General features: G+C 39.1%; 3 protein-coding genes across 3 annotated transcripts; 1 reads left to right on the top strand and 2 right to left on the bottom strand.

Annotated features, from left to right (window-relative positions):
• Positions 1-3,499: 3,499 nt before the first annotated feature.
• LOC116262686 (arogenate dehydratase/prephenate dehydratase 2, chloroplastic-like) lies at positions 3,500-4,648 on the bottom strand. The gene has a single exon (XM_031642168.1). It carries the CDS (start codon positions 4,646-4,648, stop codon positions 3,500-3,502), a length of 1,149 nt encoding a protein of 382 aa, XP_031498028.1.
• Positions 4,649-6,760: 2,112 nt separating this feature from the next.
• LOC116262003 (uncharacterized) lies at positions 6,761-13,741 on the bottom strand. Its single transcript, XM_031640983.2, has 3 exons — positions 12,770-13,741; positions 8,264-8,704; positions 6,761-7,277 (listed from the first exon to the last, which is right to left on the bottom strand). The coding sequence occupies exons 1-3, from the start codon at positions 13,365-13,367 to the stop codon at positions 7,081-7,083; spliced, it is 1,236 nt and encodes a 411-aa protein (XP_031496843.1). The 5' UTR covers positions 13,368-13,741; the 3' UTR covers positions 6,761-7,080.
• A 2,244-nt stretch (positions 13,742-15,985) lies between these two features.
• LOC116261944 (2-methoxy-6-polyprenyl-1,4-benzoquinol methylase, mitochondrial) lies at positions 15,986-21,319 on the top strand. Its single transcript, XM_031640899.2, has 8 exons — positions 15,986-16,286; positions 17,600-17,726; positions 17,825-17,886; positions 18,418-18,576; positions 19,721-19,865; positions 20,369-20,440; positions 20,630-20,738; positions 20,902-21,319. Exons 1-8 carry the CDS (start codon positions 16,190-16,192, stop codon positions 21,001-21,003), a joined length of 873 nt encoding a protein of 290 aa, XP_031496759.1. The 5' UTR covers positions 15,986-16,189; the 3' UTR covers positions 21,004-21,319.
• The last annotated feature ends 3,570 nt before the right edge of the window (positions 21,320-24,889 follow it).

Here is a 24,889-nt window from a genome sequence, read left to right as displayed (position 1 = left end):
TTTTGTTTACAAGCTAAAGAATAATTTGTGTCAATCATCATGCAATTTTAATTAGCACTTACCATCTGATGTACCCTGAACGGGATTCAGTAGTCAGGCTTGGTGGGTCATGCGGCGTAAGGTTTGTCATGCCGTTAGAGATTTGCTTCCTGGTCCAAGAGAGGGTGTGAATGCTACAAGTCCATACTAATAGAATGATACTTTAATATGTGATGTTCTCATACTATAAAAAGTTGGCGTTCGAAAGTATCCTTTTTTTATGATATCAATGTTTCAAATAATTGCAACCAAAATCTTTTTTTTTTTTTTTTTTTAATGAAGGCAGATGATATCCTTTACCATGTGTTGGTCAAAATGAAGGTGAATTAGATTTTCTCTTCTGCGCTTTTCCGCATTGATCTTGTAAGGAAACGTTGGGTTTTCCTCCTTTTTGGTGTCGACACATTTAGCTTCTTTGTGAAACCGATTGAAAAATTTAATGAAAAATCAACCCGAGGGAGAGGGTGCTGGGGTAGTTTGAATTTTGAAATGTGTGGGGTTGGTCCATTAAGTGCTCCGGTCATAAAAGGTTTTTTTCGCCGTTGAGGAAAAAACAGGACCCAACTTCAAATTGATGGCATCAAGCCAAAGCTTTTTTCTTGTTCTTAATAAACAAAATTTGCTGTTCCTTAGTCGTGACAGCGGTGTCAAGCACGACCTTAGGAGGCTTGATGTTATCAGTTTCTTTAGCTAAATGGTGCTGCTTACCTTTATTTTAAATGAAAGGCTAGGGACATAATTTAGCAAGCTTTTGTTCAGGAATTAGGCTCAATTGTGTTTGGATTATCTTCCTTTTCATGCAAGAAATTCTGAGAGCAGGCAAATGATGCTTAACCAGAATGGTACCTGGCACTTGGCGGTCTTTGAGAGGCAAAGTCATCTCCTTTCCCGCTCCAAGGTCCGCGACTGTTTTGGAATACTAGTGGTCTTATAGTACACCCTTTAACTCAAGTACCATGCATGATTGTGTTTGCAATCTCAACCAGAACATTATTTAAACCGTGAAACTGGGATATTTAAGACACATTAACATTAAATACTTGGTCTACCTACTTTCACCCTTGATTTCTCATGGAACTAGTGATAAAATGGATTCTGTATTTTTAGGATGTAAACTGGGACAGAGGCCTAGAGCTTTGGCGTGGCGCTGATTAAGAGAAAAAACAAATTAGATCACTGTTCAGTTGGACATATATACCTGCAAGTTTTTGACGCCTGGTGTAATTGCTTTGGACATAAAAGACTGTAATTTAATGTCGTTGTGCAAAAAGGATGCAAGGGTGTCGACATTTAGGGTGTCGACATTAAGTAGTTGAGGGTTTGGTGAAATGGCTGATAATCTATCATGGAACGTGTGCACCGTTCTGTCTTATTGCTTGGGTCAGTATTACCCTCGTCGCTCGTCACATGAGAAGGGGACGGGGTTGCTACAGTTGCATGTACACCTTCCTTTAATGAAGGTAGTGATACACAACCTGTGAACTACCATCAGTTTAGAGCACTATATACACTTTGACTGCATATATTTAGCTACCAAATTTAAAAATAAAAAAAAAATATGATCAGTGCACCGCCATCTTAGTACATTAATGTTGAACAGAAAAATAAAACGCAAGTGTGTGCAAAGTCCATAGTCACAAAAATGTTTTTTCAAAAAAATGAAAAAAATTTGTGATAAATTGAATGGTCGTCTAAAACTTAAAAAAACACATTTTTTTTATAAAAATGTTAAAAATGAAAAAAGCATGTTTTTAACACGTTTTTTTTGCTTTTACAATTTTTTTATTTTTTTCAGTTTTTTAATATCAAAACGGTTTTTTTATTTTTTATTTGTTGCAATTCTACTTATCTTTTGATGTTTGTGTTATTAGTTTCTCTCTTATTTTTTTTATTTTTAGTTTCTCAAAATTTTTAAAATTTTACCATATTTTTTTCAAGTTTATAGTATTATACAGAAAAAAAAACCTCACTTATTAAAACTTCGAAATATTATTTATGACTATAAGAAAAAATCATCGAAGGAACCTACATTTACATAATAAAAAAAATCTTATTGATGAAGATGATACCTTAATGTAACTAAAAATTTCTAATTGATTCACATGTTAGATCGTTTCATTTTCTTCGCAGATTGCAGGCTCTCCAAGCATGAGATAGATCTTGTTCCTCCTTCTCCTTCTGTGTTTTCCCGTATAAATGATCTAGTTGGCACTTTCAATTCCATGCATAAATTATATAAAATGATTTTTTTGAACGTCTAGAGCTATGGCCCTGGCCCATGGTTTCGAACATATTTAATGATTTTGCAACGTGATATATTTAATGATTTCCACGCATTGAATTGCCTGGCACGAGATTTTATGCGGGTGTGGGGAAAAGCTATGCAGGCAAGATGATGGCTAAACTGTCAGCTATCAGATCTACATTTTTTAATGGCATTAAAATGTCACGATTTACAGTAGAATGACGTACGTGATTACGTAGGTCGAATGCCCATTAGAGGAAAATATCTGTACTCAGACTCTCCTCGATTCTTCTCCGTGAAGGCTCAGAACTTCTGTATCTTGTTCAAGGTGTCTCGTTATTTACCAACCACCCACCTGCATTAGAACTTTACCCTCTGTCCTGATCTTTGTAAATTGTGTTATTTAGGATTACTGAACTAATCTTTGTTTCATTCAATCTTAAATTCATGGTCTTTTATATGTAAGATAGGTTTAAGATCAACATTATTGAGATCCCAGTTTGTTTAACTGTGGATCATTCAAAGCACAGCTTTTAATACAGTCAAAAGCAACTTCAAAGATTGCTGTGGAGTCTTATATCATTGATTCTGTTGAAGATTCTGATAACTTTGTTCGGTAATTACAGGAAAAGTTACCATTTTTGGAGGTGAGAAAGATCCAAGGAAAGTGCCTGACTTTCTGAGTTAATTTTCTCGAAGCATATGTAATTTGTTTACACAAGGTTAACCAAATCTTTATAACTCCATGCAACTCAACATTATTAGGAATATCATGTAACTGATTCAGTTCGCAAACAAAAAGCTAACCGATTTGACGTTTTTAAATACGTTCCAGGTATTGGGTATAAAGAGATCCAAATGCCGAAGATGTATTCAATATTTTTTTTTTCGGTTTATGATTTTTTCTAGCGTGCCTACCAAAACTTCTCCTTTATGTATCTCATACTTGTATGAAGTCGTAATATATTTCCGGGCTTTTTCCATGAGAAACGAGTTTCTTCTCTTGAAATGATTTTTCGGAAAGTTTTCACTTGAAATGATTCACAAAGCGACTATTCCACAAAGTTATTTACACAGTCTTCTTCTTAGGAATCTTATTCCTGACATACTTACAGTCACGGCATAAGGAAAAAAAAGAAAAAACGAGGGAAAGAAAAGGCCTGTTTCAGCAGGCATGGCATTGAATAAAGAAAAGGAGAGAGGAAAATGTATGTTTTAGCGGGAAGCATAGGTGCCGAGAACCCGAAGGAAGCCCGTGATCTCTTTCAGCTGCTCGAGAGCCCTCTCGACCGCACGATCGGACGCGCGACCTTGCAGATCGACGATGAAGACATAGTCGAAGTACCGAACCGTCTCGCTTCCCCCTCCCACCACGCGAACAGGGTTCTTCCGGTTCGGTCGATGCTGGACGCTGGTAACCGGGATATTCCGGCTCTCAAACGGCCAAAGCGCCCGAAAGAGGTCCGAGACGGCGTTTTTGAGAGAGAACGCGATGGTAGTCTTCCGGACTCCTGGAGTACCAGGGGAAGGGAAAGCCGGGTCGAGGGATAGCTGAAAGAATCGGTTCACGTTGCTTTCGTTCCGGTCCTGGAAGTTCTGCTCCAGGATGTGCAGGCCGAACTCCCTCGCAGCGATCTTGCTTCCGATGACGGCCGTATCGGAGACCGGGTTCTCCGAAAGGAACCGGGCCGCCTCGGCCGAGTTTGAGACCTCCTCTACCTCGACGCCGAGTTCCTCGATTCGGGACCTGCAGTGGCTGAGAGCCTGGGGGTGGCTTGCGATCCGCCTCAGGCCAGAGAGGGAGGTTCCCGGGGCGGCGAGTAGGCAGTGGTTCACGGGGACGAGAAGCTCGCCGACAATGCTGACGTTGTGGCGGAGGAGGAGATCGAGGTTCCGGTAAATTACTCCGTCGACGGAGTTCTCGAAGGGGATGACGGCCCGGTCGGCGGTCTTCTCCAGAAGCGCCTGGAATGCGTCCTCCATCTGGTAACACGGGAAGGCGTCGCACGTGGCGAACGCGCTCATCGCGGCCTCCTGGCAGTAAGACCCCCGAGTGCCTTGGTACGCGACGCGCACGGGCCTACCGGAGGACCCGAAACCGGCGGGACTGCCCGGTCCGGCGCTACGAAGCGCCGGATCCACGGCACTGTAGAGCCGCTCGAGCTCCAGGACCGTCATTTCCAAGCCCAAATGCGTCGCGAAGGCGGCCTGTTCCTTCACCGGCGAGAAGCTTCTCTGCTTCACACCGCTTGCGCCTGCGGAGGACGCCCTAACACTCGCGGGCCGGGCGGATCTGACCTGGCCGGAGGAAACCTTACGATCACCGGGTCCAGTTCCGGCCGGGATCGGAACCCTTAGTGCCATAAAAACGCCAGTTTCAAAAGAAAATACTCTAACAAACGCCGGTAGAAATCAAAACGGAAAGAAAATCCGATTTGCGAGGACCGACGTTCCAGCCGCTCCGCCGCCGAGTCCGGACAAGAACCTCCCCTTACGGAGTTGGACTTCCGGCCGCGGAGCGTCAAAGTGGTGGGAGAGAGAGAAGGCACGATGAGGTACCACCGAAGCGATGCACAGAGATCGAATGGATCTCTGGCATGACCCTCTCCGGAAGCAGCGTCTACTATTTATATCTGCAGCCGCGGGCGAAGGGTTGAGGGGGAAGCGGGAACGGAAGGAAGGTGGTAGGTGGGAAGCGCGTGAGCAAGTAGGAGGACATTCCCGAGATTTTTCAAAATCTGTTGGCCCTTTGACTCCTCTTAATCTTAGATTATGTGCTAAATCTGCTTACTAATTAGTAATTAATTCTTTGCACTCAAGATGGTCCCAATTTTCACCCTCATTTACCGGAACGCCATTAAGCCTTGTTGTTGTTTGATTTCCTTTTATTTGGAATATCAAGTTGTTCCAAGTTGCCTCTGCCCAATGTTTTCTTTTGGGCATACGAGTGGCTTTTTCCTCGTAAGGGAATGGAAATTCCAGAGGCAATTTGGACTTTTCGCCTGAAATCCATCTCCTTGAGTTAGCTTTTTCTGAAGCAATGGAAAGTTTGGATTTGTAGGTTCTTGTATTTTGGTTAGGTTTGATGTTGGAGTTGTGTTAGGTGGAGGCCGACCAATCAGAATGGGAGACGAAAACGACTTTGCGAGGGTGCGTGAGTTAAATCACGAATTACGTCAGGTCCAAACCTCGATCTTGTTTTTCCATTATTTAATAATGGATCGGGTCAGACCATGGATGGGAAAGTTGACGGATCCAACCCAAAATACTGACTGGAGTTGGATTTGGATCAGAAAATAAGTTGATTAATTATGCGTCTCAATTGTGGCAACCCTTCAATTATCACCCATTTGGTGGTAAGTAGGGATGTCAATGGATCGGATTCAAAATAGATATACCTCTAATTGTATCCCATTTTTTGGATATTCACATATTTGAATTTCGATTCGAATGCAAATAAATAAATCAAAAATTTGATTTCACAATCTGATCCAAATCTGATTTTTACATTCATGTCTGAATCCAAATCCTACTGATTTTCAAAATATAAAAGCATTTCGTACAGGATATTCATTTAAAACTAAATCATAATCAGATCCAAATCGGATGTTTATGTATATCTAAGTCTAAATCTGAATAGATGCCATCCCTCAAATCTGAATATAATCTGATTTCTTAATCAAATATTAAAATTTTCTCCATATATCCATTGATTCGGACCAAAATTAGATATATTAGCATCCCTAAAGATGTCAAGGGATCATATTAGGATCGAACTATTCAACCAAACTACTCAAAAAAGTCAATATGCAAAAAAAAAAAAAGCAGATTAAGAAATTAGATCATACAGTATTAGATTTTGCGTTTTTCAGATTCAAATCCAAAAAACTTGAATATCTGATAAATCAAATACGGTGAGGAATAACTCTGTTTCGAATATGATATGTTGACATCCCTCGATCAAATTGCTATGTTCAGCCTTGAGCATAGTCGATAAAAAGTATAAAGATAATGGTAGTAGGTAGGTATAAGAGCAAGTCTTATGGTGTAACTCCACAATCAATAATAGATATAGGCTAGCTGCTAAAGAATTCGAGTTTTGGTTCAATATCAAACTTCTCCTATTGTTGTCTGATCCACATATTCATCAGCTTCCCATGGCTCAACCCTTTCACGAGTCGGGTTTAAAAGGTTTATAGCGTTCTCGAACAGCGACAGAAAGAAGAATCGCCAAACATGTTGCCATCATGTTGCCATCTCATTTAATCTCACCAGCCCGAAGCTGCCTCGGAGAGCAGAACTGATCACCAGCCAAACATATCGTTGTTCCATAGTTGCTCATTCCTGAAAACTTACATGGTAAAGGATGCAGCGGAGAAACGACCATCTTGATTGTAATTAGTTATTTAGTGTATAGTTTGTAAGACTGCGGACAAAGTGGAAAGGACAAGAGAAAAGATGAGCACTGTTCTAACATGGATTAAATTCTGTCGTATCATTTGCTATTGACAAGGAATTAATGGAGAAAGAATTCTATTTTTTCTTCTTCCTCCTGTAAGCAACATGAAACAACAGAGACTGCAAAGGGCAGTCTGCAACTCAGTTTACAGTGAGCTGCTGGATCAATGTATCTTTCTTGTACAGACGACGACGACTCTTTTGTTGCCAACAGTTAGCATTGGCTGGTTAATGGTTGCCTAAGGTTAGCACGCTAAAACAGTTTCACTTCACCTGTAAATTCGACGCCCAATGAGATACAGAAATGGATCATCGACGAAATTCAGCTAGGTAGTGGGCTAAGGCTCGCTCGTGCTCTCCAGGTTGCTTGTTTCCAAATCAGCCAAGCTACCAGTGGATGCTAATGATCTTGAACCCACGTGAGGTAGATACGAGTAGGCAAGTAAGCAAGCTCCGACCGACACTGACAACCCAAGACAACTCCAAAACCATTTCTTTACCACCCTTCTCCTCTGTCTAAATCTGCGAGCTGCCTCTGCAAAGTGACATCACATGCACCAGCTTTCAGTGAAACGAATTAGCAAAAACCCCACAATGCATCCACCAGCCAATGAACAAAAAACTTGACAACAGCAGGACAAAAATTAGGTGTGCGATAACTTGAAGTGGGAGAGCATAATTGGCATACCAAAGAGTGAAGCATAAGAGTATGTGTGTATGTATGTGCAAGAGTGAAAGGCTTTTGAACGCTAGACTGCACGAAGGGGACAGCTCCAGCGTTGATAACTTGCCTTCTAGCATCTGGCTGACTTGTCGGGACTGTTTCTCTCCCAAAATTAGGGTGAATTTCTCGAACCATAGGGAGCTCAAGTGATGGCTACATAGTGGTTTTATTGTGGACCAATGGCTAAGGGTCCATGACAAAGACCTATGCATTCAGCTGATGGCTGGTCATAAGGAGGCTATTCGGACAGCAGTTGCTGCAGTTCAGAAGGGGGTCAATGGGCAGGTCCAATTCAATGTGCGCTACTTTTCCCCTTTTGAAATAGGGCTGAATCAACCTTGCTTGAAGAGGTGTTGAGCTCCTATGTAGATTCTGCCCAAATGAATTTCTTCAATGTCTCAGATAATAAGAAATGGCTAAATTGGCTAAAAGGATACCTAGAAGATATGGTAGTTTTTTGCTGTGCTTTTGCTAATGTGAGGCGTCTTCGGCACAGGTTTTCTATTCTTCGAATCAACCCTTCTTTTGAGGTTGTTGCTATGCTTACTAACATTTACATACTAGATAACTTGTTTCTAGTTTTCGGGTCCTAATTTGTTTAGCAATTTTGTTTTTTGACTTTAGTAAAAGGTGGGAGGCCTTACCTTCTACAGGGTTTGATTCAGAGAGGCTCTTGAACAACTTTCTATGTTGTAAAAGGATTTCAAAAGAACTAGCACATCAAACTGTAAAGTACGTCCAAAAAAAAAAAAAACTGTCAACAGTAAAGCATAAAATCTGGAGTACAAAAGACATACCGAAGTTCTCCAAATTTCTCTGTGTCATTTCATGATTCACAGCTTCATAATACTGTAGTCTATCACGAAGCCTTGCAATTTCCACATTTTTGGCATTAATAAGGGCCTCAGCTGCTGCTCCAGCTTCAGCACGAGCAACACCCCTTCCAACAGCCTCAGCAACAAGCCTTGCAACAGCAATTTGCTGGAGCAACAACTCGATGCCATCGTTCCCTTGTATAAAATTTCCAGACTCATCAGGGATAGGAAATGCAAAACCTACTTGAGACAACTGCTTGGCAATCCTCTTCCACTGAGCATGCATGTGCTCGATAGCTTCTTCTGCCTTCTTTCGCTTCTCAACTTCCAATGACAGGTCCAATCTAAGAGCATCAAGTTCAGCTAGTAGGCCTGGATGGAAAAATGGGGATCCTTTGGATGGTGAACCATCCCTGGAAAATTCTGCAGGCCACATCATCAATGCAGCAGCAATGTAAGATATTTTGGCCTACAAATACAAAAATGGAGTCGCAAGAAATACTGTAGCTCTAGAATTTATGGAAAATAAAGATGCTCCAAAAAGGGAAACCTGGCATACTGGCAAACTGCAAGCATATGCTTAACTGTCAAAAAGGCACTCATCTTTTGCAGGTATAACAAAGTAACAAACATTAGCTTTAAATTTCTTTCATTGAACTGCCACTTTTATATGTAATTCAGGATTTAAATGGCAGAAAGCCAGAAACGTGAAACTTGAGTGTGTTTTTATTAGCACTTTAGAGGTTGCGCATGCTATGTCACACGGACACGGCAAATTAGCCCGCATATCCTTGTCAACATTTGGACACACGGATCCGGACAAGGGACACGGCTGGGACACGCCAAAAAATAAAAGTCATTAATTTAATTTTTTTTTATTTATCAATTTTTTCTGATGCATCCAATTATTTCCATGAACAATCCTTTCAAATACTCAGCACTTTTGTGATAAAACAAACTTTCTTACGAGATTGTAAGAGTGAACTATTAATTTTACCATTTTTTAAAATATAAATTTTGCCGTGTCTGCTTGTCCGAAAATTTTAAAAATTGATGTGTCCGTACCCGTATCCCCGTACCCGCACCAGTTTTCATAAAAACTTCAAAACCGTTTGCATTTTCAGAGGCAAACCATAATAATTGCACCAGCTGCCAGAAGATGCACTCAGAGATATATCCATATTACAAGTGGACAAGACAAGGTTAATTCAATTTTGGATTACATAAATCCAATCATGCAATGTGCTTAACATACTTCACAATTAAGAACCTACATAATCAAATACACTATGACAGCAGTTGCATGATTTCATCTCAGTGTACAGTGACAGTACAATCTCATCAGAGGCTATTTTTCTGCACAATGAATTGATTATACGGTGAGTCTCAATAAATTTTACACCAAAACAAGCTCCTTAGCCTATACTTCACATTCTACAATAAAGATATCTCAATTCTTAATCTCACGTTGATGGTTCAATCTAAGCACACTGAAAGAGACTGCAACAAATAACACCAAAAAGCAAGTTTAGAAATTATAGAAATGTGAAACGTTAAACTGCTTCTTACTTACTCCTCAAGCAACAGAACAATTTCGAGTGCATCCAAATTTTAAGTTCTTATTGACTGGTTCAGAAACTAACATGAATTTTACAGGTCGAGGGTAAAACAGGTTCGTTCCACTTTAATTCCTTCTTTGCACTGAATTTTCAGCGCAAAAGTTAGGTTACCAACAAAATGCAAATCATAAAGACTAATAACAGATAAAGAGCTCCTTAAAAGCTGTCAGAAATATCAGCTTATCTTATATCACCTGGGTATGTCTCATGAAAGGGAATCCTGCCAATTGGTTTATATAATTTCTTATCTTATCACTAACAAAGATTATGATCACCCAAAGATTTGGTCTGGATATTACCATCATTAGAAGCAAATAAACAAAGGAACATAATTTGAGTTTCACGATATATCAACTCTACCAAGCACAGTGAACATAAGGGGCAACATTCAGCGGCATCGTTTTCACGAAAAGCAACTCTCAGACAAGCAACTAAATGGTGCAAAATAGGCATGGAACAGCCAACCATCTATCAGGATACTAAAAGGACTTGGGACAGTTTCTTACGTAAAAGAGCCCAGCATGTATGTTGAGGAAGCACTGCAATATAGCCCGAAGTGAAACCGTACCTTACTAAAAAATGACCATTTTCTCTGGAGAAACTGCAAAATTATTGATCTAAAAGCTCTATAGCTCTTTTATGCTAAAACCTTCGTTAACAAAATAATTCAAGGTCACCCAAATTGCAACCATATCGCACCGGAGCAAGAAATAAATCATTGCAACATGAATAATATATTTATAAGATCTTGATCTTAACGTTCTAACAGCCAGCTCTGCTTTAGGTAAAAATCTTGGCACTTCCTCCATGTGTTTATACCATTGACGAAGTACACAAGGAAAACAGGTGGAAAGATTCTGCCTCATAAATAAAATTCCTATTAATTTTCAAGGCCAAATAGGAAAGTCAAAAATAGCTAACTTCTATTGACGGGAAGGTGTTACTTTCCCAACCACCAAGAAAGCTTGGGATTTAGAATGACGGGACTTTGACGTCCTCCTCCCGGCCACTAAATATTTTCTGGGACCACTTCCCATAAAGTTATCAAGCATATTCCTAAACAGCTCCATGACAGAGGTGTCTTCAATCGCCAGACCTGGTGTTCCCGGTCCTTCTCAACCAGAGGATGCAGATTAGTCTACAGCTTAGGACACAGTTCTCGCATTAGACAGTGGAAACAAGATCGTGGCAAGAACTTGAACAAAATAACCTTTCCCGAAGTGCATTCGCACGACACGTTTTCTCCCACATACTTTGCCCGTCATAGACTTGAAAATTGCAACAAGTTGTGCATGTGAATTTAAGAATACCACGTCCGACAGCGCTCTGGTTTGAACTATATTGAAGCTCCGCGTAATGTGTTAAAGCTGACTTGTTCAGTTTTCTTAGCCTTGAAAAATGGACAGATGCACATTTGCACCTATAACCATAAACTATTCAATCCTTAAAGCATATTCTATTGCTAACAAAATGGTTTCCGTTAAGCTGACATACTGAAGCTTATTATCACTAGTTGTAATTCACATACAATAGAATTGAAATGTTTGAACAGAAACATATTTGATGCCAGGCAACGTCTTGACACTAATGCTGCTCAAGTTTACTCCAAAACAAATCCATCTGTTTGAATGATTCTACTTCACCAGAAGGACAAGCTGTTGCTCTCATCAAGCCCATTTGATAAACGTGGTGCCTATTTGACCTTATAGTCATGGACAGTAAGTAGATTTCATTAGAAAATACATCTGCCAGCTTGCAGGAACGATTGATGGCACGTGGTGGGGTGAAGAAACTTTCCTTTCATATGGGAATCAACTACCCCCGATATCGACAATTTGCGAATCCATGAAGAGTTGGTCTTTCTTATAGCAGACACTGTCCATGGAGAAATTATATCCTTGCCATATGACGTTTTAAACAATTGACACATGCAAATTGCAGCAGCTTCGAGGGTGCAGTTATATTCAGGTGATTAACATCCCAACGAGTCAGTACTCCTTAAGCAACATATTGTAAATATGCACAAGCATACTCCTCGTCCTGACCCCATAAAGTCTATTAAATATCAAGTATTTCATTCTTCGTGGCACATATTGGTGGCACAGCGTTGGAGACTCTATACCGATTTTTATTTTTACTTTTCCTATTGTATGTGGATGTAATTTTTCCATAGGGTTTCTAGAAATAAAACTTCTAGTTTACCCCAAAATTAATCTCACCGAGGTTTCCGCTGCATAGGGCAGCTTTTACAGCCGCTGTATGGGGTCCCATCTTGAGTTGCCCAATTAAAAAAAAAAAAAATCAAAACAGGCACTTTCTTCGAAATGAGGACCATAGGCACGAGATTTAACATATCAACGAAATTCCGCTGCGCAAGATTTCTACGCAGCATAGGCAAATGCAAGTAACATATGGAGATGAAGAAAAGAAAGAAATGTGAACCAGCTAGTCGCCAGAGAGAATAGGGGTTCTTAAAAATAATATGCAATCTAATCAGTCAGTTAGTAATTAGGAGACATAACCAAGCAAACGAAATACTTCCACCTTTTCCACCTTATTAGGGTAATGAACTATTTTCAATAAGTAATTACCTAAAAACCCATGATAAAAAACAATTCCATGTCTTCATATTTCCACCGGATTAGCACAACTAACTATTTCAATAAATAACTAACTGAAATAACATGATAAAAAAGGACTTCCATGTCTTTGCATTTTCGTCAAATTAGCACGACTAACTATTTTCAGCAAACAATCACCCAAAGAACCAGTTATCAAATTCCATTTTGTTAAACATACTTAATCAACAAATCCAAAAAACATAATCGCGAAATTCTTGTCAGACGAGAGAGGGAGAGAGAGAGATTACCATCGTTGGCATCAAAGAACTCGGTCTGGCAAACTAAAGGAGAATGCGCACATTCATTTTCTGCATCAACCCTCCCCCCTAAGGGATCCTCCTCACGGGCAGCCGGCAGATCGTCTATCACAAACCCCTCCTCTACACCAATCTCAACATTTCTGTCCAATTCAACCGCACTCTCACCACCATCATCATTCCTCTTCCGGGCCTCTGAACCATCATCCTCCGTCATCGAACCAGCACCTAGATCTCCCACGTCCCCAAACACCGCGTTCTTTTCAGAACCCACCGGCCCACCTAATCCGGCCACCGGACCATCGGTCTTCTGTGGAAGGGGTTCCCGCCGCTTGTAGTTGATCACGTAGGGGGATGGCGAGAAGGAAGAGGGCGGGTCAGGAATCGGGGTGGGCTCAGGCGTGGTATAGAGGGCGGGGCAGAAGTACACGTGCTGTGGCCTCTTCACACGATAACCCGCGCTCTTCTGCGTTTCCTTTTCTGGCTGCCGCCGAATTTGGAACATGGGCTTCAAGTCTTTCTGTTTGGTAGGCCGAGTGACGTCCGGCTCGAGCAGATTCTCCAGCGCAATAGTGCTGAACGTAGGCATTTTTACGTCGTCAGTCTTTCCTTCCGGCAAGACGAACGTGGGGAAGGCGGGAAGCAAAAGGGAAATCGCCTCACTAAACGTCTCTGAGGTTATATGCGCCTCTAACTAGGACGCCAAAGACCAAGAAGGAGGAGGAGGAGGAGGAGGAGGAGAGGAAAAAGAATATCACAAAAAGAAAAAGAAGAAGAAGAAGAAGAACAGCAACAAGAACAAGAAAAGAGACGATGAAGTGTTCGTAGTGTAACGAAGAGGAAAGGTCTGAGAAAAACGTGGAAGTTCCAGATTATATCTTCGTCTGAGAGAGAGAGAAAGAGAGAGAGAGAGCGAGAAATGAGGGGAGAACTAGAAGGCGGCAGCAGAGTTTGAAATGTCTTGGGGAGGAGGAAATCCGGGCAGCGGGTCAAGCTCGCTCTGGGGCTTCTCTGTGTCAATTTACCAAAACGTCCTTCTAGGGTTTTCCAGAGACTGGGAAACCGTCTCTTGTGAAAGTGGATCGGATCCCATCATGATTCGGGTCCTATTGTGTTCCAAATCAGATCCAGTCATCTCCCAAATTTCTTTTAAATTGCATTTTTACTGCTAATTGGTGTTATCATCCATCTCTCTAAGAAGATGTGAGATCATTATTAGGCCAATGTGAGGTTTATATGAGCCCCTAAAAAAAAAAAAAGAAAAAAGGAAGGTTCCATGTATTTTGGTGATTTTTCATTAGCAATATGCAATATCAAGAAAATGATGATTCAAATCAAATGGATCTTAAATCCGTCGAATATGAATCAGAATCCAAACCAATTTAAATTCCTTTGTTCACATCCACCGACCACACCCTGTTCTCTTTTTCTTCTCTTCTTCCTGCTTTTTTTAATTCACCTACCAAGCAAACTGCCGTTGCCTATATTGGGGCCAAGACTGACCAATTTTGTTTCTAAAAAGTCCTTTAAATTATATTAAAAATTTGAGTTTTTTTAAGACTCAACTTTAGTGAAACTAAATGACTTGACCTATGTTTTGGTTCTATTACCCAAACATTTTTTTTTTTTTGAGGAATAGCTTTTATGAAACCAGTTTTTTTTAATATGTCATTAAAGCGTGCTTATGATTTTTCTCTATAAATGTCTTAAAATCCCTCAAAATATTTATTCTCTTGATAAAAAAATATTTACGTTTACCTACTTTTATCTTATATGGAGTTTGAAAATAAGAAGAAAAAAACAAAATAATAACATCATCAAAAGTAAATGCATATGCCAAGTGATAACCAAGTTCACGAATTTAATCATTATGCCCGAAAACACATTGATTTACATAAGAAAACTGCATTATTCGTTAAACCCCTAAGTTTTCTAATAACTCGAACGGTTGATTTGCTAAACCCTCTTAGCTTATAAACCAACGTTTTATGCTGCTTTTATCTCGTTTTGAGAACCACGTAAACTTTATTATTTATTGAATTGCATATTTGAATGATCCTCTGGTGACATTACATAACAAAATTTTGCACCATCTCAATTTCCCGTTTGCTTCTTTCTCTCACCTACTGAGTTTTTTTTTTTTTTTAAAAAAAAAAATTCCATTGACTCTTGACTTGTAGGCGTGCACTCGTTTCTCAACGACTTCTTTGTCGTCAATGAACCACGCGACTGCACGAACCAAACAAAGATCCAAAAAGGTTTGGTTTGGCTAACTTTCTTGGTATCTCTTATTGTATTTCATTTTATTGTGCAACTTTAAATTAAAGTTTTGACTTTACTCTTAGCAGCAGAGCCAGATTTTTTTTTTTATGATATATGGAGGACCCAAATAAAGTTTTTAAATTTTGATACATGTCAAAATATCATTTTAAAAAAAAATTATAATATAAACAAAAAATTTTAAAATTTATATATAATTTTCTTTTTAGGTGGGCAGGCCCCCCTTTCCTTTCGCCGCTGCCTATTCTCCTTTCCCTTATACCATGCCTGATTTATATTGATAAGTTTTTTCAATAATATGTTTATCAGAACAATATTATGTAATTGTTTCATGAATTTGCCTTAAAAATTAATTAACGTGAAAGAACATGTACTTCGAAACAAGAAACTAAGATACGAGTTTGTCTCAGACACAAAAGGATATTACTTTCCTAGAGCTGGTATGTCCGTTGCCCACACTAGGCCACCAATTTTTGTTTATTTTCATGTGGATGTCTTCAACTAAACTATTTGCTTATTCATACGCTTCAAATATGAAGAACTTCAAAATAGTGTCCGTCAGCTCAAAATTGCTAACACTGCCATGAGTTGTGTATGAAAATATAATACAAAAAAATGTTGAGAGAAAACTTGCCTCGTATACGTATGTGAATGGTCTTGAGTTGTAAATGGATCGCATATAAATCAATCGAATTAATTTAAAGTCGAGTTGGATTTGGTTGTCACATCAGAAATAAAAGGCAAAACTCGTTTATACAATTTACTAACTTTATTTTTTCTTGTCGAGCTCATATGTTCATACATCAATGACTTATAAGTTCATAAATCCAGGAAGGTGTTTATAAGATTTATAATTGGGCCACAGTCTGTCAGTTAAGCGACCTGTCTTAGTTATGTAGCCATAAGATTAGTTAGCCCTCTTGGACACAGATGCGGTAAAGAGTGATCGCGGGCTCGCGTTCAACCAGTTCCCGGCTTTCCCGCTCCCGGGAAAGCTTGACGGGAGCGCCGAGAAGCACCGCTTGGGCCAACTATAAAAGGGGATATCCTGACTGCTTTCCCCTCCCCAAAGCGGCGACTGCTAGCGGCTTCACTGCTTGAACCGTGCGGCAGTTCTGGTCTGCGGGAGAGATGGCGCTGAGGAGCGCGTGGCGTAGCAGAGGCAACTTGCTTCGCTCCGTTCTCTCTTCCTCTTCTTCCTCTCTCCATTCTCACGCCACGAGCTTCGGTATGTCTTTCTCTCTTGCTCTTGCTCTCGATCAGTCGATCTGTTGCCGATTTTGAATTTTTTGTTATTGATTGGGATGCGAGGATTCCTCTTACAAGGCGATCTAGGGTCTATTTCCGCAATTATGGTTTCATTTTGCGAAGATAAAGGTTTTATGTTATTTCTTATGGGGTGAAATTCTTTGGCAAATTGGGGCCAATGGGGGTATGGTTTTTCTTTGTGCCTCGAAGAGGTCATTCTCGACACTTAGCTGTTCTGGTGAAATTAATGTTGGCGTTTTATGTCGTGTGGATCAAAGTTGTCAGTACATTCGAACAGATTGTGAAACAAAGGAGCCATATAGGGAAAATGGCCTTAGAAATACAATGCCTGCAGATTATATAGAAGCCATTGGGATTGAAAATGGAACTCGCTATATGGTCGGTCTTATCGAATGAAGACAATTAGCACGTTGTAGCTTGCTGGTACTAGTATTTGGTACATTACTATACTTTGATTTCTCTTGTTTGAATCTACAAGAAACTAGAAAAGTTGCTTTCTTCCATGCTTGAAAACCTGAAGAATATTGATGTTACAAATGAGATCCTATGTAAGCTCAACATATCCCATAACTTTAGTTGGCTTGAATAGAAATAGAACGTGCAGAGAAGTTTTAGTTTTTTGCCATCCTGATAGTTTTTCCATCGACAAGAGCTTTGATGTTCATTTGTGGAATCGAAGATTAAAAGTCAGAATGGTGTCCATTTTTTATTCAAGTAAGTTGAGAAAGGCGAGAGCACCATTTTGCTTTTCCGATAATTTTCTTTTGAAGCATACTCTTAACTCAACGCTGGTGCAAAATATTTTATCTGAGGATTCTTTCTTGCAATTTTGCTTTTCTATAACAAAAAATACTCTAAAAAATTATGATGTTATTTTTCCATCTATTTTCATATTGTAATAAGTTGAAGTTTGGATATGACCTCTGATATTCATCTTCGTATTTTCTTCCATTCACCTGCCCAGTCAAGCATTCCTAGTTTGTTTGCATGCTTTTTGTAAGCATCAATATTTTAAGGTTCCCTTTTGTTGGACGTGTTTTTGAATTTCTGTTATTATAGTCTGAAGAACCAGAGATAGTTTATTATTGTCTGACGGCGACAGAGAAAGAAAATAGGCTTTTGTCTGGAACATGAAAAAAGAACTTGTCTGCTCCACACGTCAGACATGTAAAAAATTTCATTGCATATGATACAACAAAATTATGAGGAATAGTCCCAGTTATTTTTTATGGCGGTATTATATTGCTGATAGCTTTTTTTATTTTTTTATAGGATTTAAGGAAGTGTCTGAGGAAGAGAAAGGTGAATTGGTTGGCAATGTATTCACTAGCGTTGCATCTAATTATGACCTTATGAATGACCTCATGAGCGTTGGGCTGCATAGATTGTGGAAAGACAGGTTGGTGATTTTTAGGGTAACAATTCGTCACTAATATTTCCATGATAAATTGGATATAAGAAATCTCTAAGGTTCTTATGTTTGAAAAAATTTTGCAGGTTGGTTTCCAAATTAAATCCATTTCCTGGGATGAAACACCTTGATGTGGCCGGTGGAACAGGTAATCATCTTGAACAGCATTTTTTCTGCCAGCATGTTCTGGTTTTTTCCTTCTTTGGTTTTTCAAATTCCTTTTTCCTTGGCCGTGGTAAACTGGGATGGAGCCAGGGGAGGAGCTGGCGGAGGCCATGCCCCCTACCTGTTATGATTAAAAAGAAAATTTATTTGGCCCCTGTAAACATTTTGAAAAATATCATTTGGCCCCTGTAGAAATTTTGAGAAATAATAAAATATAGTTCGTCCACCCCCAAGAAAAAAGTTTCTTGGCTCCATTCTTGGTTGTAGGTTTATTTTTTTATAAATGGAGGTTTTTTTGGGTATGGAAAATGGCCAGTCTGACAAACATTGTCCTTTCTTTATACAGTTTGTTGTTTGTTTGCACACTACATAATTGTTTTGGCATTCATGTTCTCCTCTTGCATTTCAATTATAATGAATAAAAATTTTAGAAAATGATGTTTTGACACCAGCAATGACAAGGAAAAAGGGGCCAATCTCAGTTTCATACATGATAAGAGAGATTTTTTTGTAGGTGATGTTGCGTTTAGAGTACTGGATGCTGCTAATAACATTGCCCGTAGAGCTGAACTGGATGTTTCAGCAGATGAGACTCTAGGGGAGACTGAGGTATATGTCTGTGATATCAACCCAGCAATGTTGAATGTTGGAAAAAAGCATGCTGCAGAGAGAGGTACTTGCAAGAATTCTCAAGTTTCATAATAGATTCTAATGTTCTTGTACTTGCAAGAATTCTCAAATTTCATAATAGATTCTAATGTTCTTCTTTCTTTAGATTTCGATATGTGTCACTACATCCATGTGTTTAAACTTAAACTTTTTCTTGTTGCTGGTGAAAAAGATCTAAAGCTGAGCTGATCTTGTTTACAAACAGCATCTGAAGGAAAAGAAACTGCCAAATTAGTCGAACAGCATAATCCTTTTTTTTTTTTCAGGTGTCAACTTTAATAATGTGAAGAAATTGCCAAATTAGTTAAATGGAAGTACCAAACTGATTCTGCAAAGCCGAACTAATTATTCACAAGTCTGTTCTCGTGGAAATATTATCCATACATTTTAGTAAAGCACAATCAAGTAGACACACACACACACACAGAGACACATATAGAAACCAGTAGTTACCAAACCCTTATCTACCCAACTTAATGGAATTGTCTGTGACTTTTGCTTTTATGGAGATCTGATGCAAGCCAAGCTGTATTTTGATGAGGCTGAAATACCTCTCAAAAGAGGCAAAACAAAAGATCTCCATTAAGGAAACTCATTTGTTTCCTCCTTTTGAGGGGTACATTAAAATATAGCTTTCTCCTTTTGAGGGGTATTTCTGTCTCATCAAAATGCAGAGACTGGTAGCTACCAGTTCCTCTCTCTCTCTCTCTCTCTACATATATATATATATATATATATATATATATATATATATATATAAATATTTATGCGTGTATATATATTTCAAACTGGGAAAGTACTGGGTTGCAACTCGAATACTCCTTCAATAGTTTCTTGTTCCTCTTTTATATGTGAGGATGGTTGGATCCAACAGTAATGTTGAAAAGCTGCTGGTAAGATCATTGGCGTGTGTAGTAACAGGTATTTCAATTTTCTAGCTTCATAAGCAAAAAGGGAAAAGATTGAATTGTGCTTCTTGCATGATTATGTCATGCAAAAGTCAACAGATATATGACATCTGATTATGGGTCAGGTTACATGAAGCTTCTTCACCTTCTGAATGGTCATTGGATATGTAACATATTTATTAACTCCTGCTTATCATCATCTGGGTTCCTAAGTGTTCTCCTGGTTCATTGCAATCGTAGGCCTTTCTGGATCTCGATCTCTTATATGGGTGGAAGGCAATGCAGAAGCTTTGACTTTTCAAGATGATTCAATGGATGCGTATACTATTGCATTTGGGATCAGGAATGTGACACACATAGAGAAGGCCCTTTCAGAAGCATATAGGTACAGAAAGTAACTGCATTAGTGCCTTCTGATGTCATTGCAATTTTATTTCTTGCGATGCTTTCCTGTTTCTTGTTTGGCTTACATTGATGGAAGCAATGCTGTTAGGAACTTCGAACTTATCCAATGATGATTAAATGGGATTATATCAACGTTGTTTTTTTCCCTCATTGTACTACAAAAGCTTCAAGTTTTGATGGGACAATCATGACTCATGTTGTTCATAATCTTGATTGTAATTCCTGAGTTATATATAGTTTCATATTAGGTGTTGGCCAGATTTTTCTAATCCTTGTTTGGGGAAAACTGGCCAATGGAGCAGGTGATATTTGAATTTGAGTAGGCAGCTTCCTTGTTCTTTCATCTGCCTCATGAAGCACCTTTTGCCTTTTGCTCTTTATTCTCCATGCTTTCCTATATACCATGTGATAGCATATGCAACCTAACAAACTTTTACAAGCAACTGACCTTTCAGCTGATGCAAGCCCTCTTTGTAATTGTAGGGTGTTGAGACGAGGGGGTAGATTCCTTTGCCTTGAGCTTAGTCATGTGAAGATGCCTATCTTTAAGCAGATGTAAGTTTCTCATCTTCACAATTCTCCGGAATGCATCTGATTTTTCTTCCTTTTTATAGCGTTTTTGGCATTTCATCTACTTTTCTTGAATCCATAATGCTATCTGAACCAAGTAGACCAGTTAACCTACAATTACCTCTCTCTTTCTTTCTTTCCCTCTCTCTCACTCACATGTAGACAACGTTGCAGATATGATACATATTCATTCACAATTATTCCAAAAGTTGGAGAACTTGTTGCTGGTGATCGGGATTCATATCAATATTTAGTAGAAAGCATCAGACGTTTCCCTACGCAGGTAAATAAATAGCCTGAAATATCAATTTTTTGTGGTTTCATCACGTGTTGCCAACCTTCTCATGGATGACATGTAGCCACATGAATTATATTTTGATCCTTGTGCATTTCATCTCAGTGATCATTGATGTTCATTCCTTATTCCCTTGGTCTGCTGCCAACAGGAAAAATTTGCAGAAATGATCGCAGATGCAGGGTTTCAGAATGTTGAGTATGAAAATCTAGTTGGTGGTGTTGTTGCGATTCATTCAGGCCTTAAATTGTGAAAGATTTTTCCTCCGCCTTGAGTGTTAGTGACTATTCTAACTTGGTGCTCCCATTTGATCACGTGTGCAATCATGCACCAATGGGTTTCGGAGCACATGCTTTCTCCTGTCATTATTTGGGCCTTCTGGATGAAGTATCTTTCTGGGAAGATAGATGGCAAACTTCTAACCCAATAGGTATCTCTGTATTTGTAATTATCTTTTCTTTCTTGTTTTTCTTAGTTGCATAATTCTTCTTCCTTGCAAATATATTTTAAGCTGCTTATCTTTATTTTTTTCCTCAATAAATGATGTAAGGATCAGTTCTTTTCTGTTATCGTGGCATCTTGCTGTTGTTACTGCCGTGACTGATCTGCACACGATCTAACACATGATGTTATGTTACATTTTGAACACTTGGTTCCCGTCATGTAAAATTGGAGGAGTCAGCATGCCTATCCTAAGATAGTATAGTCGCCATGGGTTTGCAAGTGTTGTTGCATAATGGGGATGAATAAGGGGTGCGAGGATCGGATTGAAGGCAAAGCAACACTGGCGCAACGCCGATCATTCGGGGTTATTGTATGATTGCTTTCGTCCCAAGCTTAACACCTGACTTTTGGACCAATTCATGTGCATGAGTAGATCTAATTTTGTACAAGTTCGGACCATGCTTTTAAAGTTGTGATTTCTTATCTTAACTGTTGAAGAGTCTTAAAGAATAAATTTCCTATGTAATGTATAGTAATAAATGCACTGAATCAAGATTGAGTATCGATAGCAAAAGGCTGAGAATGGAAGTGGAACCGAAGTGTCAAGCACGTCGCCATTCGCTAAGGACATGAATTTGTCACGATTTTGTGGACCAAACAGTTTCAGAATAGCGAGTGCTCAGCCAAGTACCGACATGACGTGTTTTTTTAGCTTGTATTCTTAAATTTTACTGGTAATTTTTCCAATTTTTTCTACAGGAAGCTAAAGTTTCAAAATATTATGCAAAGTTTTTCCTTGGCCGTGAACTGCTGACCTATTTGTTGTTGATGCTAATGTTGTCAAAAATGGTTTTTGAATCTAATCCAATAATTTATTGATTCGGTGAATCGGAATTACTATGGTTTGTAAATTAGGTTAGTTAAAGTATGTAATTTTATATTAAAACAATTTAAAATAAAAGAAGTCAAGAAAATCAGAAAGAAATAAAAAAAAAGGTCAAGGAAATTACTTCTAAAGCATAAACACTTTAGACATATCAAATTATAAAAGATACCGTCTCCTTGTCTGGTTGGATTGTGAGCTTCTGGGTTACAAATTGGAGGCCTTTTCAGTTACCGAATGAAATTTGGTTGTTACCTGATTTAAGTTTTTTACTTTTTGAGCTGATGTTTTTCTTTTACCGTTTCGTTTCTTGTTTTGATGAAGGACTAAGGCTTTTTTTTTGGTGTTTCCCCAAATGCGGTGCTTTACGCAAGAAATTGCGCTTGGTGCAACCTCTCCCGAATGAAATTTACCCTGCGTCTTAGTGATTGTTCGTCAGCAATGTCTGCTATCAATCAATTTTCATTTACTGAATAATAAGCTAACTTTTATTATATAATTGAAGGTTATCTGTCAATTCCGAGCGGCTCTCTCTCTCTTTTATTAAGTAATTATAATTAACGACAATCATCTTTTTAATGGACAAAATTTTAAGGAAAATTACTGTAATTTAGAAACACGTTGTTTAATGTATTTGTACCGGATTTCAAATATCTTTTTATTGATGCAGGTTTCTACTATAAGCCCATCTGTGGAGACGGGTTGCTTTCTTGTACAAAAATGCTTTGCTCAACGTTTTGGATAGTAGCAACCCTGTGACAAAATAAAAAAGACAAGCAGATTATACCAATATTAATAACAATATTAGTAGCAATAATGTTTGACGAGCTGTTTGTGAAGATGTAACAAAGGGGAGAAAAAAAAAAGGAAGGATGTATGGGAGACGTTGTGTGAGTTTCTTGCTCGCCTGATTTCTCCAGCCAGCGGGATGGATCTGGCAAGAATTAGAAGATGAAGAGATGGCGAGATCCGGCGAGGGCCAACAAGTTCATGTGGGTTGTGGCAGAGGAGGGCCGTAGGGAAGAAGACGGCAACTGTAGACCAATGCCTTCTCTCATTGCTTGTTTGTCAATGGGTGAGCAGAGGAGTCACCCTTTTGCCGTTCTCCACTTTCAATTTTTGAGTTTTTGCTGAACGGAAACAGACAAGACGAAAGATCCTAATGAGTCATTTGGCAATGGAACTGTAACAAACTGTTTCATGAATCTGCCTTGAAGATTGGACAGATTCATGTAACACTACGTTACAGTGTTTTATGAATTTACCCAGTCTTTGGGTCCCATTTATGATAGCTTGTTACTGTTCTTATTGCCAAACAATCCATGAAGAGTATCAATGTCATTTTCAAATTATTCAGGGGCTCCACCCATTCTTTTTTGACATTCTGATTCAGTGAAAAATTAGCAGACCTGTCAAACACCTTTGAATATTCTTTGCATTGACAACTTAAAACATGCCCGGCATTCTGCCTTGACGAAATTGTTAGTTGGGATTCTGTCTAGATGTTGTAAAATTCAAATATCTCAATGCTAAGCAGTTTTGGTCACCTAGAATCATATAGATGTCATGTGCATGATCTGTTTGGTTACATATGGTTCTTGAATGGGACTGAAATCGATGGTCACATAAAATGCCAAAATTTGATGACCTAAAAGTTTAATTTTTACGTCAAAATAGAGCAATTTAAAGTTATATTCCTATGGGCATTTGAATCACAACTACAAGAAAAGACAATAATTAAAAAGTCAACTGATTAACGGTTCTTCTGAAATGGACTCTGGTAAATCAATTGTTTTGGTGCGATCAGTTAACAGTTTCTGTTATGAGGACTCGGTTTGATGTTCTATTTGAATCATCCATAGCCTTTTGAGATATGAAGGCCCCATTTTTCACCTACCACCCACGACTCCATATTAGCATCTCAGACTTGAACTCGTCGCTGACTGGAAAATTTTTCATTCATGCATTCAAATTATTGGACTGTTAACCTCATTTGACTCGAGCAATTTTTCTTCATCAACGTCACCGTCCTAAGAAGCTCGTTAAAGTCGGTCAAGGGCAGCTACTCATGGTGGTTTCCTAGTAATTTCGTGGGGAACTCGATGTCATGCACTTGGAAGAAGGGGTCAAACCCTTCAACTCTTTTCTTGATCTTCTTTTTCTTCTGTTTATGTTTGAGGAAATAAAAGTCATCTTCATTTGCTGTCTGTTTTATTTTATTATTTTCTTAAGCAATAACCCTTCGAACTCTACGTAATAACCACACAGAGAGAGAAAGAGCCAATAAAATGAGAACATATAACAAAATTTGGGGACAAGAGATCCCCTAAATACAAAATCAATCCGCAAAAAAGAGAGAGAAGTCAAGACTGTCTAGCCTAACACCCCAGAAGTTTAGTCCTGTATCGAAGATTGTGAGGAATCTTCAAAGACTTATAAAGGAAGGCCACTAATGAGATGATTGTCCTGGTTCCTAGCCTTTTTAGAATTGGAATCGAAACTGCTAGGGGACGGGTTGAGATCCGTCAAACCAGGGGCCCGAGCCCGAGAGTGGGTCGGGTTGTTATAGTGGTATCAGAGCAGTATCAACACTCGGACCTGGGGTCCCACACGCGCGGACGCGTGTGCCTTAAGGGGGGTGGATTGTAACACCCCAGAAGTTTAGTCCTGTATCGAAGATTGTGAGGAATCTTCAAGGACTTATAAAGGAAGGCCACTAATGAGATGATTGTCCTGATTCCTATCCTTTTTAGGAATCCAAGCCCGAGAGTGGGTCGGGTTGTTATAGTCTAGCCATTCGCCAGGGTAGTAA

The sequence above is a fragment of the Nymphaea colorata genome, chromosome 10 (assembly GCF_008831285.2).
Source record: "Nymphaea colorata isolate Beijing-Zhang1983 chromosome 10, ASM883128v2, whole genome shotgun sequence".
Lineage (NCBI taxonomy): Eukaryota > Viridiplantae > Streptophyta > Magnoliopsida > Nymphaeales > Nymphaeaceae > Nymphaea > Nymphaea colorata.
This window is presented reverse-complemented; position numbering and strand designations above follow the sequence as displayed.